This window comes from Synchiropus splendidus, chromosome 1, assembly GCF_027744825.2.
Source record: "Synchiropus splendidus isolate RoL2022-P1 chromosome 1, RoL_Sspl_1.0, whole genome shotgun sequence".
NCBI lineage: Eukaryota > Metazoa > Chordata > Actinopteri > Syngnathiformes > Callionymidae > Synchiropus > Synchiropus splendidus.
Window position 1 is genome coordinate 13,922,375 of NC_071334.1, and position 13,782 is coordinate 13,936,156.

Genomic DNA, 13,782 nt, shown 5'->3' on the forward strand with positions numbered 1-13,782 from the left:
TGAGAAGAACCACTGTAGCTGTGACTCCAGATATCCCTGTTATTTTTTTTATTCACGTGTCTGGGATTGCAACATGACCTGATTCACGTGCAGAAGGAGTGAGATATCTGCCGCATCACCAGCCAGCTGTGACGGTTGCTCGATTGTTTTTGTTTTAAGGAGTTGACCTGACGGAGAACAAAATATTTTTGAGGTATGTGAGGGTGTTATAGCAGTTACATCACAATGTGCAGTGGTTTTTATGGCTCATAAAAAATGTCCCTCACCCAGCTCCTCCACTAAAATTGAAGTTGAAAACAGGAAATGGGACGCCTCAATATGAGTCATCTTTATTCCCTCATTGTCGTTGGTCTCATAATTTCTGTAAATAATAGTGTTGTTCCACATATTGGACAGACAACCTCACTTTTTCCCTCCACAGGTCTGCTCGGAGTCTGTGTGCGTCAGACACGGCCTGCAGAAGTGCGACTGTCCTGGTGACTCCATGAGGGAGAAATGCCACATGTGCTGCCAGCAGCCCGGTAACCACATGACCCGTGCATCTCCTGAGACAAAGGAATCTCTTAACACCTCATGTTCCTGCCCATCAGCACCGGTCTACATGTATGCGCCGGGTTATCACTGCGACACTGCAAAGGAAGGAAAAGAGCCACATACGTTAGTTACGCCACTTCGGACATCTTATATTTCATGCTTTGGAGTGCCAAGAAAAGAGTTTTGGTATTGTATGAGGAAGTCTGGAGTGGCAGAGAAGTGTGTTGGAGTGGTGCAGGACATGTATGCCAGGTGTGAGACAGTGGTGAGGTGTGCTGCAAGTGTTACAGAGGAGTTCAAGGTGGAGGTGGGACTGCACCAAGGCTCAGCTCTGAGCCCCTTCCTCTTTGCCAGGGTGATGGACAGGTTGACAGATGAGGTTAAACAAGTTGAGGAATGATGTTTGAAGATGGCATTGTGATCTGTGGTGAGAGCAGGGAGCATGTGGAAGATAAGCTAGAGAGTTGGAGGTTTGCCTTAGAAAGGTGAGGAATGAAGGGATTAGCTGCAGTAAAACAGAATCCATGTGTGCGAATGAGATAAACCCAAGTGGTCAGGTGAAGTTACAGGATGCAGAGATAAAGAAGGTGGGGTTTTGAAGTACTTACGCTCAACTGTCTAGGTCAAAGAAGTGAGAAAGCGGATGCAGGCAGGATGGAATCATTGGAGAAAAGTGTCAGGTGTGATGTGTGACAAAAGGGTGTCAGCAAGGATGAAAGGGAAGGTGTACAAAAGGGTGGTGAGGCCAGCAATGTTGTATGGTTTGGAAACAGAGGCACTGAGGAAAAGACAGGAGGCAGAGCTGGAGGTAGCAGAGATGAAGATGCTGAGCTTCTCTCTGGGAGTGAGCAGGATGGATAGGATCAGGAAGCAGTAGATCAGAGGGACAGCACATGTGGTCAGGTGTTTAGGAGACAAAGTCAGAGAGGCTAGATGGAGATGGTTTGGACATGTACAGAGGAGAGAGAGAGCCAGTACATTGGTAGATGAAGATGTTGAGGGTGGAACTGCCAGGCAGAAGGTGGAGAGGAAGACCAAAGAGGAGAGTTATGGAGGTGCTGAAGGAGGACACGTAGTTTGTAGGTTTGAGAGAAGAGGTGGCCACCACATCGGCTGCTGTGGCCACCCCTGAAGGCAGAAGCCGAGAGAAGAAGAAGAAAAAAAAGAAGTCTAATGTGTAGAACTTGATCAATATTAATACATGGAACAGATTTACTCATTCAAAGACCTTCAACCATCCCAAAAGTAGCAATACCGTGATGAGTGGCATAAATAACAGCCTCTTAGCTGATAGCACAGATGGTTTCCATGGGAGCTCCAAATAATCCCTATCACTTTATACTACAGATAAGCCTGACACGTGTGCCAGCACCACTTCCTCCGTACTGTCTCGCCAATTCCAGAGGAAGTCTCTTCCTCTGGTGGGCGGAGCTCCATGTTTCGGGAACCAAGGCTACTGCGACAAATTCCAAGTTTGTCGTCTGCTGGATGCAGATGGTCCCATCGCCAGACTGAAGAACTCAGTGCTGCACCTGGATGAGTTTGATGACCTTGGGGAGTGGATGAAGGTGAGAGTGTGTGGAACGTGCATCAACTTTCTCTGAGGCGAAAAGTTTTTTGGCTGAATTTTCAGGTGATGCAGGTCCTGATCAGAAAGGTTCAATAAAACTGTAAATAATGGAACAGACCAGTGGCTCAGTCAGTTCACCAGATGCAGCCAAACAATAATTTAAATTTATCCCATGGCCATAAAAAAGAGAGGCACAATAACCGCTGCACACATCTCATTTGGATCAGTCTTTCCAGCAATAATTGATCAAAAAAACGAGATGATAGGATGTAGTTTGAGCAGGAATTAGGAAGGAAATGGCTCATAACTAAGTCAGTGTTCATTGACATGAACAACATGGGTGAGTTGATATTTTTGAAGACACGTTTTCATCGAAAGCCAGTGTGTTTGGACACTGGAGCCACTCCCAAATGTCCCACAAGCTACAGTCGGGGATGTTGGCCTGTCGAATGCACCTCTGTCCAACATTCATCCTATATCCTTCATCGGTGATAAGTGAGGAATTTTAAATGGACATTTTATTTGTTGCAAATTTCTTCCAGAGAAGAACAAAAATCTTAGTGGTCAGTACCAGGTTTTCAACACGGGGGTGCTGTTGAGCAGTTAGAGGAGTTGACGCTAACTTTATATTAGATTAGATGAGTCATGTTGGTTAAGAGATTTGTTTCTGCAGTAAAAAATACTATATATGTACAGTATGTTCAATTCTTTTCTGAGAATTCAAGAATTCAATACATCACTGACATCATGGATCTGCAGGCTGGTGAGAAAACTAGCAAGAGATGTGGTGGGAAGGTTGACAACAAGTTGATACTAGTTGGAAGATTGATCTCTCGCTCGATGGTTTGGCAGTGTTCATCTGTCATCAGTCGTTCAGCAGGGAGTTGCCTTTCTCACGACAGCATGGAGAATCAGGAATGTTCATGCTTAAGCGCATCTAAGCACTGGCTGACGACATAAGCCACCTTTCAATTTGTTCCTATGTGGTGGCAAGTTTGAAGATGGAGTACAAAGCTTGAGCATGTGAAAAAATGAAAGATGATTCTTTTGGTCGTCTTCCTGCTTGTCAAGTTCTTATACATGGAAACAAGGCAGCAAACAAATGAACTAATGAGTAGAAATTAAGAAATTTAATTGTTTGCTAACTCTACCGCGCGCCTTTTAAATTACAGTGGCACCTCGGTTTTAGAACGTCTCGGACTTCGAACAAATCGGAGTTCAAACAAAAATTTTGAGATTTTTTTGCTTCGGATTTCAAACGAAAATCCAGAACCACGAAAAAAGCCGGATAAAATATAACGTGCGCGGACCGACCAGCTGACCCACGGCGCGCTTTGTTATTGTGTATAACGCAGACTCTGTATGTAGACGTGTCCCTACATTTACTGACTGCTTTTTCTTCATATTGAGGTGTAAAACCTTTCCTGTCTCCGCACTGGACCGTGGTAGAGTGTCACAGGGGAGGTGCTCGCTCTCCACACCTCCACTCCAGGGTTTGATCCGTCCTGTTGTGGGCTGGAGCTGGGACAGGGATGAGGCGAGTCTGGGACAGAGCGTTACTTGGTTTATGACTTTGTCACAGCCAAACTGCACAGAAGCGCACATTCAGAGCTGGACACGCACCGGGCACCTCTTCACTTCTGGAGAGACGTCACTCACTTGGCAACCCCTCCCACATGCAGCGGCCACACACATAGCGGAACAGCGCACCTGCAGCAGACACTCTATATTCACTCCTACAAAAGCCTATTTTAAGGCTAAGGGAAAAATCCATTCAGATTTAGAACAAATCGCTTCTCGAACGGCCGTCTGGAACGGATTGTGATCGAGAACTGAGGTACCACTGTGTTTCCTTCATATATGGAGACTCAACAAAACAGTTAAGTTCATTTTTGTTGTTTATTCATTCCTTTATATAACACAACTGCGTCATCTACACCCACATTTCTGCACCTCTAGCAGACACCACTCCTATTTGGTGTGGCTGCACTGAAGAGTAACTTGCCTGGGTTGTGGTCCACAGGCGCACTGGTGGGCCATCCTGCTGGCCATCCTGGCTCTGTCTGCTGTGATGGGCTGCACCGTCTGCCTGTGCGGTCGAAGCCTCGACACCACTCCCTTGGACTGATCTCCTTCTGTCGTCTTATTAAAGACCACTGATTATTGGACTTCAACCAGCAGAGGGACTCCACACGTGTGTCTCCGTGCATCTGTTGCTTGGCCCTCAGGCGGATCACCTGTCTGTGTTTCATCAACTGGACAGTGTCTGTGGAAAAAGCCGCGCCTCCAGAGGCCACATAGACTGGCGCAGTAATGCCAGTGTCCCTGTGAGGAACTTTCACCTGGATACACTTGTTCTTGTTTAGTTTTATATATTCTCCAGGGTTAATTTTGTCTCCAAAGTGCTTCAGGTTTCAGCCCTCGATAGGAAGTGTGAAGGCGCTAAAGGTGCTCAGGCGGGGAGCTAGCTTGGGTGACCATCATGAACTTCAGCCTCGATGGTTCTGGTGTTTGTGTTTTGAATTGGATTTTCATCTTGTGATTCATATGAAAATAAATATATCCACTGCCTTTTCAAGTGGGTCGATCTAACATTGATGTGCAGGTGTCTTGTAAGACTGGATGAGAAACTACTCACTCCTCGTCCGCCACATATTCCCACTTGACCACTAACATGATTATTATGGGATATACACGCATCACTTTGTAACTTTGGCTCACAATAAACACACAAATACAAACATGGACAGAGAGAGAAACCACAGAAATGCACATGGACACACACAGGGTGAGTAAAACAAGCACTCGACAAAAACATATAGGATACACAAGGACACAAACACCGAAAACAGGTACAAATTACACAAAGAGACAACCATCATACAAATAGAGAAATAAATCCAAACACGTGCGTGGGGAGATGGACACCAAAACAAAGATAGAGATACACAGTAAAAACGTATTGTGGCAAATACTGAGACAATTGCACGACAAGTTATACAGTTATACATAGTGCCAGTCACAGGACCACAAAAACATAACACAACCGAAACACTAAGCAACAAAGTTGAACAACTGGGTAAAACACAAAGACATACGCACTCACCATAGCACATGGAGATGAACACAGAGCTAAGGCTACACACACACAGGCAAAAACTGATACATACATAAACACAAACACAGACACAAATACACAAACCTGTAGACATAGGTAAAAGTACAAGAAATACATACAGTATACAGTTCCAAATCACTGATAACAGTAGGATATTCTCCGTATGTGTGACTCCCACTTTTGCTAGACAAAAACACAACCTTGATCTTGCAAAACACAAATGATAACTGAGAAGAGGGAACTCAGGACGACACTGGTGATAAAGTTGGTTTATTAAATATATACAAGTATTTACACAGATGAAAGTCACAGCACGTGAAAATACACACTGAGAAAACAACATGAGCTTGCTATCACTGAGTGGAGTCCTCAGATCTGTTGCAGAAACATCAGTCATTTCAATCAGAACCAGACTGTTTCCATGTTCAAGTAAGTTGAACGGATTAGTCCGTGAACAGGGTCATGGGGGTGTGTTACCCCGTTACTCACACCAACAGCCTCATGCGTCTTGACTGAGGAAACCAGCTGGATTCAAGTCTGCAACCTTCCTGCATGAGGGTGGGTCACGTTCCATTTCTTGTAATAGGGAACATTTGTTTTTGGTAAATATACTAGTGGCGTTAGATTTGACATGCCATGAAGCAGTTGGCTGCATGATATTACATGTCAATTCCTGCGAACAGACATTATTTGTAATTTGACCTCATTCATTCAGAAAGAACGTGTAGTTTTGTGAACCACAACAAATGCTGACCTTGTATCTGCAAAGGTGTAACAGAGCAACACTAGGCAGGTTCCTCAGCCGTCGTAGATTCAAGGCCATTAACACTTCAATAAAGGTGAGTGCTTGGTAGAATATACAGCAGCTACCAACCTTCTTTTCAGGCTTCATAAGCAGAGTTAGGGCCAAAAGATATTTTACAAATATATTACAGAGATCATATACAGACTTTAAATAGACACTTTTTGGTTCTCCAGGAGTTACCGAGTCGACATGTTAGTTACCAAGTGCTAAAGGTCAGTGCTTCTCCAGGGTGATTCTGCAAAAGGCGAAGGGGCATCAGAAGATTTTTTTAAAGGATTCAAAGGTTTTTTTTACCTTTTAGGTTTGGTGTTCATCCTCCAGGACTCCTTGCATTTGACAAACGTGATCTCATGTGATAAGCTCGAAGAGTCTTTGACACAAAACACCATCCTGAATGAAGAACGGAAATGAAGTCAATAGAAACAGAAAATAAGAATGTTTGCATCCATAAACTGTTTTCACATCCCACTTGTCCCAACTGGCTTGTACACCATCATACATCAAATATTATAAGAACTATTTGGTTTATCATATTATTATTTTTTTGTCTCAACCAAGTTCACGGCAGCGCGTGTCAACATCCCTATTTGTGCAGCATATCAGATTTTAATCTTCAATGCAGAGTGTGAGCGACTAACCTAAGCTGCAAACGTGTCGTTGCAGCTTCAATGACTTGGCATGTGTTTAACATCAATTACATCCAACACTTCCGAAATAAAATAAAGGCTTTGTTGAAATAAAATAAAGGCTTCTTTCAGATCAGAAGAAAACTCAGGGTGTTGTCTGATATTGAACTGAGCTGGACTGAAACACCCAAAAAAATGAAGTCCGGAGCCCGAAGGCGCCCGAACATGGCGAACCATTTCATGCACCCAGCAACAGTGAGTATGGGCGAATATGGACGGTGGCATTAAAATAAGATTTAAGTTCTAGTCATGTGTCACTTACTTTTGCTGAGTTTCTCCGGCCCTTATGTGGATTTTGTGCACCTCCATCTGATCTCTTCCCAAGTTTCCGGACCACCAGGATGACACCATGGCCAGCATGTTGGAAGCGGACCAACCGCTCGAGTCCTCCCACCTGAACCTGAGCATCAAGAGATCTCCAATGTCCTTCTCAGTCACCAGCAGGAAAGAGTGCGTCCTGTTGCTGCTTATCTTCTCCCTACTGGTGATGAGACTTGTGAGAGTCGCAGAGCCACTTGGTTTCTCACTCAAGCGCTTCAACAGGTCCACTCACAGCTTCAGCTGCAGGTCCTCAGCTTCTCCTTTGGTGCCCAACAGTGAGACAGTCAGCGACGGCTCCAGTTCCGAGTGGTTGACTTTGCTGGAAAAGTGGATCTTCAGCTGATAGTGGTAAACTGAAATATGAAGCAGAGGTCAGTTGTGCTGCAACATTTCCAGAGCATGGATCAGGCTTGTACAGCCACATCAGCAGACAGTTGGCACGGAACTGTGTTAATTCCTCTTTAATAACAATGCCGGAACTTTCAAAGGAGGGTCACATGGTTGTGTATACTGTTATTCCAGACCACACACTGGGCGATTATGGAAATCCTCTGGGCAAAAGTCGGGACAGAACCGCCAGACAGCAGTCAGACCTGATATCCAGACCAGATAACACAGGATTTAGGAGCGACTACTGACCTCTGAACGGCATGGTGGCTCTTGTTTTGGTGTACATCTGGACATTGCGGGCCCTTCGGACCTTGCTGATGTCATAGCCGATGGTGTTGCAGCGGCTTTTGCGGCAGCTGAGGCACATGCCGCGGTCAAACACGTCATTGCTGCTGCAGCGATACGCCTTGGCTGCTTCCCGCTCGTTCAGCAGAGAGTCGATGAAGAGGTGGACCGAGCGCTCGTGCTCGCACTTGACCGCGTCTGTGATGGCTGAAGAGCACAAGGAGGATTGAAATGAAACCAGCTCTACCTGCTGCAGGCCTCAGACAAACATCGTGGCATTAAGTCTAAGCCAGCAGAAGAATGTAAGTTAATGTACGGGGCCTCTGTTCAGCACCAGGCTGCTGTGAATGGGGTCATTGTGGAAATAACAGCAACAATGTCCAGCAGTGAGATTAGTGACTGCAGGCCTGAACTGAGTTGCACAGCAGTGACGTGGACACAAGTGTGGAACCATTGGCGACGGCTGTTTTAGCAGTTTGGACATCAATATTTAAATATTAATACCTTAAATAGTAGTTCGATTGATTCGATTTGAAGGCTGGGATTTTTCTTTTAAATTTAAAAAGGATGCAGTCAAAGAAAAAATAACATGCAATACAGTTTAAAAATAAAGAAGGTACCATAATGTGATTGCTAATGCTCATATATTAACATGCACACATATTTAATATAGATTAGCATCCATACCTGACGGGTGCTTCAATGGGTTAACCAAGGTTTTAAGAAGAAGTTATCATAATTATTCATTATTGTTATTATTAAGTATTATTCAAAATCATACTTTGTCACGGCAACATGCCAAGGTTTCTGCAGGATTCAGAACTTTGACGCGAATCTGACTGATTCACATTAAAATTAGGTCCAACAGAGAAAACTAGATAATAATAATAATGAATAATTATTATGTAGAATGAGTGTCTACATTTCCATCAGAAATCCTCACCAAATAAGCCAAAGCTAGCGATCTTCTGCAGCGCCCCCCGGAGGTTGCATCCTGGCTGAAAACTGCCCCCGTTTGGGTAAATGTCAACGTGTCCTACAGGCTGCTGGATCCCGATGCTGAGCCCCAAAGAGCCTCGAGTGAAGGTGTGAAGGACGTCTACGAAGTGAGCGTCGTCCGGGGACAGACGCCTGTGAGCGTGCTCGCCCTCAAAGTCCGGACCGGCTGGATCCAGACCTGCGGAGGCAGGCAGGTTAAAATCACAGTTGCTAGCTGAAGGTTCTGCTTCCTCCACCTGTTATTCTGCCCACTTTGTTGGAGGCATGGCTGCCCGCAAATCCGGCCACATGAGCCCCGAGACTGTAGCCGATTAGGTGGATGTTCTCCTGAGGAATGTTGCTGGTCTCCTTCAGAACAGAGGAGATAATGCATGAACACAAAAAAAGGGAATCGAGTCTGAATTATACAATTAAACCATTGATTCACTGCTGGAATACGAGGTGAAGACAGAATGGACTGAACGTGCTCAGTCGGAAATAAAAGTGTCATCTAAACCTTTGGCTCTATGTGTCATGAAGCTTGAGTTGTTGCAGTGCATTATGGGACTTGAGGAAAGAACTTTCGGTATGTGGGGTGCATGAAAGACATAAACGAAAATTGATACAACACAATGTATGTTTAACAAAATGTCTCATGATCTTAGATATTTTTATTACGTTATATTATTATAATACATATTTTATTAATGTATTATTAATATGTTCAACGTTTTTATTGTTGATGAATGCATTTGCTCCATCAGAATGTACATTGAAATAGAGGGACGAAATAGAGAGACAGACCAGATGTAACTGAAAACACGAGGCACTGACCTGGATCCAGTCAATGAAGCGAGCCACCTCCTGGCCCACCTCTTTGGTCTTCTGGGCAGCAAACACGTAGTGGTTCTGGGCCGAGTCCAGCCAGTCCACTACGATGACATTGGCTGAGTTCTCCCTCGCATACAGCGCTGAGACCAGTTTGGACACCCAGCTTTCAAACAGACCACTCAGCTGTGAAATGACCGAAAACATTAAGCCGGGCCCGAGACACAGCGGCGATTGATGGTGAGGACAATGAAGATGTGTTAGTCAGATTCTTCGTTCCTAAATTGATTCAGCAGATTGATGAAACATGTTATTACGTGAGAGTGACACAGACTATTGGTGTCACCGGGAGAGATTATCTGGATGGGAATTATGTGGTCCACAGCAACCACACTGTGATGTTGTGTAAGACACTCAATAATAAAGCTTTACCTTTATAATGAAAACTAAATCTAGGCAGTTGTTTCCAACAAATCCAGGATTCCAGTCCCTGCAGCTATTGACTGAAGACATATTTTCAAGCTCAGGTCAAGAGGTCACCGCCCTGTTCTTCCAGGGACATCTCAATTGGCTCTTTTTCAATGTTATCCGTCACCCAAGTATATGGAAAACATTTCTCAATCCACTATTGAGAAGTATATAGTGCAATGTTTCCATTCTGCGAGTTAAACCTGAGTACATTCTAATATTTCTGAAGCTATATATACAACGAACAAAAGTCACATGATCACGACAAACTAGCCTGTAAATACTTTTTTTGTTTATATATATAAAGGTCCATACCTCCACATTCAATAATAATAATAATGTGTCTTATTATTATCTTGCCATTATTATTAATATTGTTGCAGTCATTATTATCATTAGGATTATGATGATGATTTATAAGTAATAGTTGTAGTACTTTGTTATCTTTTTTCCTGAATTTGGAAGCTAGGACTGTTTTTTGCAGGAAAAGGTCACAAAAATATGTCATGATGATAGTTATATTAGCAAAAGAAAATGATGTTACCATTAAGTGAAATATATATATTAATAGAAATATTGATTCAAAATTATTTAGCACTCAGAATTACTAATAGTATGAGGAAATGTTTTATATAAAAATAGATATTTTAAGACAGAAGCCTACAATTTGTTGAAAAATACATTTATCGAAATTCAAATTTAAAAAAGTAAGTAAGTAAAGGGAGAAGATATGAAAAAAAAATGTCAATACGATCATAATCTTACAAAAAAACCACTATATTAAACTTTAAAACTTGTATGTTTCTATATTGACCATGTGCTCATGGTGGCCTGTCTGACAGACGGGGCCTAGATCCAGGTGAGGGCCAAGCCTGGCAAAGGTATGTTCCCTCTCAGGTGCTCCAATGATACAGTTCACTGACCCTCATCCTCTGTGACCACAGCATCGCAGCAAAGGATCTGGATCAAAGGATCTAACCACATGAGACCCACACAGCTTGATGATACATGAGCAACTCTCCTGCTAATCCAGTCCATGATTGTTATGGAATGTGAAGGTACATTCCCACGTCCCAAACCTCAGCACACAGTTCAAGGTAAAGACGTTTCATGTTTCATGGTACAAAACGTCCTGTCATTTTTGAGAGCTTTGTTACATAGGACGGTAGGACGTGGTTTCTGTCAAGCACAAACAGTACATTTCTTTTGTTAACCTGACTGTCAAGCAGGTGAATTCGACACTGTAGCCATGCGCTCATGTGTTCCAGCACTCACTTGCTCTCACAGCCCATCAATGGAATGATAGTGAGTCCACTACCATCTTTGTTTACCAGGATTCCTTCCATGTACACTTCTAACTGGGGAACACATTGCACTGATGCTGAGGCCCTGAATATTTGAGCGCATCAGTGCATCGCCCAGGAAACAAGGCAGCGCACATCGCCGATGTCAACATGGGCAGAAACCTGAAGTGTGAGTCAGTGTTTCCACCTAAACAGTGTGAGGACGGTTTGGCTCACCGTCCATCCATGGATTATGAGGAAGGTTTTGGAGGTGCTGTTGAAGGAGCAGGGGGTCAGCGACTCGGGTTCGCCCGGGACGATGTAGCACAGGTCGTCGTCGGGGTGCGCTGGCTTCCGTAGGGAGAATCTGGCCACGCTCCGATTGGCTTCTACATTACTGTGGAACAGGTCCGAGAGAGGATGCAGAAGGTTACCTGGTAAAAGAGGGAGAAAAGTGGATAAGCCCACTCTGGTCTCATGACGCTTGAGTAGTCACTAAAGAGCGAAGGCCCCTTGATTTGGGGCCCCCTTTAGAGCCAAACTGGGTTGCATAGAAACCAGAAGCACCTTTGTTCCTGCCTCCTCAGCCATAGTCTCCACAGCTGGGGGTCCCCACAAAACCGCATGTTTTTGTCTGTCGTGTGTTCAGGTGAGCGCACGTGACCTGCTGTCCCGGCACCGTGAGGCACTCACCCAGAATAGAATCGCTGATCTTCTGCTCCACACACGTCACATAGTCCGCAGCCGCGTTCAATAGCACCAAGCAAAGAAAGCGAATCCGCCACACGTTCATCTCTCGCCGCTCTTCCTGCGCGGAGCAAATCTCCCCGAACTTGACGGTGATCGACGGAAAGTGCGCGGGAACGTCTTCGGCAGCGGCGCGGCGCTGATCTGGGAAGCACCTTGAAGTGGCCGCGGCTACAATAAGGCTTTCTGACCCACGATTGGCTGCTGAGCCCCGGGCGGGGAATGGAAACGCCTGTCGTCAATTATTACACCCATTTATGAGGCAGGTTATACGGCGCAACTCCCGCGGGAGACACTGATTCTCCACATCACAGAAATCGTTGTGATTTCAAAGAAACAAACACCACCGAAGTCTAAAAACTTTTTTGAAGTCACAACCAAGAGCTGGTGAGGGAGTGGCCAAAGCGCGGCCCGTGGGCTCCATGCGGCCCATTGCCTGTATTTATGAGGGCTGTATAAAAGTATGCTACTGGTTGTGCTCAGGTTGCAACAGGATTCATTATTATTTCAAGTAAAACTTCAAAATCTTGTCTTTAAACAGCATTTTCAGTGTTCAGTGTCTTGTCCGCTATGATTAACAGTCAACTTAACTCTCCTCTCTTCTGTGAGTACTTATCGGCCTTCCAAATAAAACCAAAAGAATAAATGTGAAGAATATTTTCGTGTAATTATTCAACATCCACATGAAGTTCTTTGCCATAACTGATCCTAGCTTCAGAAGACCACCCCTCATTTACACCTGATAACTTGATTCTTTACATACATTTAAGTAAAGATTACTTGTAGTTGAAAACCCAACAAAACAGGGCCACTTCAAAAACCTCTCCATAAGAAAGGCTTGAGTTTGGGCTGTTTTATTTCAGTACCATTCAGGAGAATAACTTTGAAGCGAAATAAAACAAAACAAAGATGAGTTAACTCAACAGTTTTTCATGTACAGTGAGTGGTCTGCAAAACGCTTTGAATCGTCAGCAAATAAAGCAGTTTAGCCAAGACCACACAGTGGTCAGTGGGAAGTGACATGTTGAATTGCTCTCTGGATCAGGAGTAGGCGTCTCTTCTTTTGGTTTGAGGTATCATTATGACCAGGAGACTCTATGTATGACCGTGGAATTGGCACAATTATATATATAATGTGTCGTCAGACCCTCTCTTACTCTCTTGCTATGCAAGGAAGACAACAGTGTAGTTCACTCCAGGAAGTGAGATCTGAGATCTGAATGGCAAATCCCACTGGCAGCCTGCTGACTCAATAACAAGGTTTTCTACACTCAAATATTTCCACGAATGCAAATGTTTTCCCAACACTGCAGGTCGACTGTATGGAAAAGTGGAAGTGAGGATCTTTCCTGGGAACAGACAGAAAAGTTAAGAAACAATAAAATAATTTGTTAAGTGTTTAATTTGTGGAGATAAGTTTTCAAGTGCTCTTGTTCCAGAATGGTTCATGCAGACATGCATCAATCATAACATACATGCTAACACTCAACACGTGAGGTGCAGTAGCACACGTGTGTAGGTTCCACAGGAACTTGTGACGTCGTTCACAACTGAAACTTCATGCAGGCATGTCGCTGGAAAAGTCATCTTTGTGTCGGCAACAAGATCGTCCACCACCAACATGAAGTCACGAGCCTGTGTTGACCCACATTGAGGAAGTCACGATTCCGAAATCCTGTTTTTCTGCTCCACTGATATAGATGTTTGTTTTCATGGATGTTAAAGGATGCTCTCTGAGACGTATCAGTCGTAGCGGGAAATCCAGTAAT

The 13,782-nt window shown here is 44.1% G+C and overlaps 2 protein-coding genes across 9 annotated transcripts in view; one reads left to right on the plus strand and one right to left on the minus strand.

Annotated features, from left to right (window-relative positions):
* si:ch1073-396h14.1 (disintegrin and metalloproteinase domain-containing protein 10) overlaps nucleotides 1-4,677 on the plus strand; it is a 30,182-nt gene extending 25,505 nt beyond the window's left edge. For 6 of the 7 annotated variants that reach the window (XM_053868387.1, XM_053868395.1, XM_053868413.1 and 3 more), the window contains one exon: nucleotides 422-2,033. In XM_053868387.1, the coding sequence (XP_053724362.1) occupies nucleotides 422-934 (513 nt within the window). In that variant the 3' untranslated portion in view covers nucleotides 935-2,033. Of the gene's footprint in view, nucleotides 1-421; nucleotides 2,103-4,127 lie in introns of those variants that run through there. The other variant, XM_053868421.1, reaches the window with a different exon arrangement.
* On the minus strand, nucleotides 4,019-12,163 carry LOC128760774 (lipoprotein lipase). 2 transcript variants are annotated; one of them, XM_053868441.1, is made up of 10 exons: nucleotides 11,960-12,163; nucleotides 11,504-11,700; nucleotides 9,522-9,701; nucleotides 8,945-9,056; nucleotides 8,653-8,886; nucleotides 7,674-7,916; nucleotides 7,267-7,387; nucleotides 6,976-7,191; nucleotides 6,322-6,417; nucleotides 4,019-6,262 (listed from the first exon to the last, which is right to left on the minus strand). In XM_053868441.1, the coding sequence occupies exons 1-10, from the start codon at nucleotides 12,057-12,059 to the stop codon at nucleotides 6,241-6,243; spliced, it is 1,521 nt and encodes a 506-aa protein (XP_053724416.1). In that variant the 5' UTR covers nucleotides 12,060-12,163; the 3' UTR covers nucleotides 4,019-6,240. The 2 variants fall into 2 exon arrangements, with proteins under 2 accessions (XP_053724416.1, XP_053724408.1); XM_053868433.1 differs by having other exon boundaries at nucleotides 4,020-6,262; nucleotides 6,976-7,194; nucleotides 11,960-12,158.
* Between the last annotated feature and the right edge of the window lie 1,619 nt (nucleotides 12,164-13,782).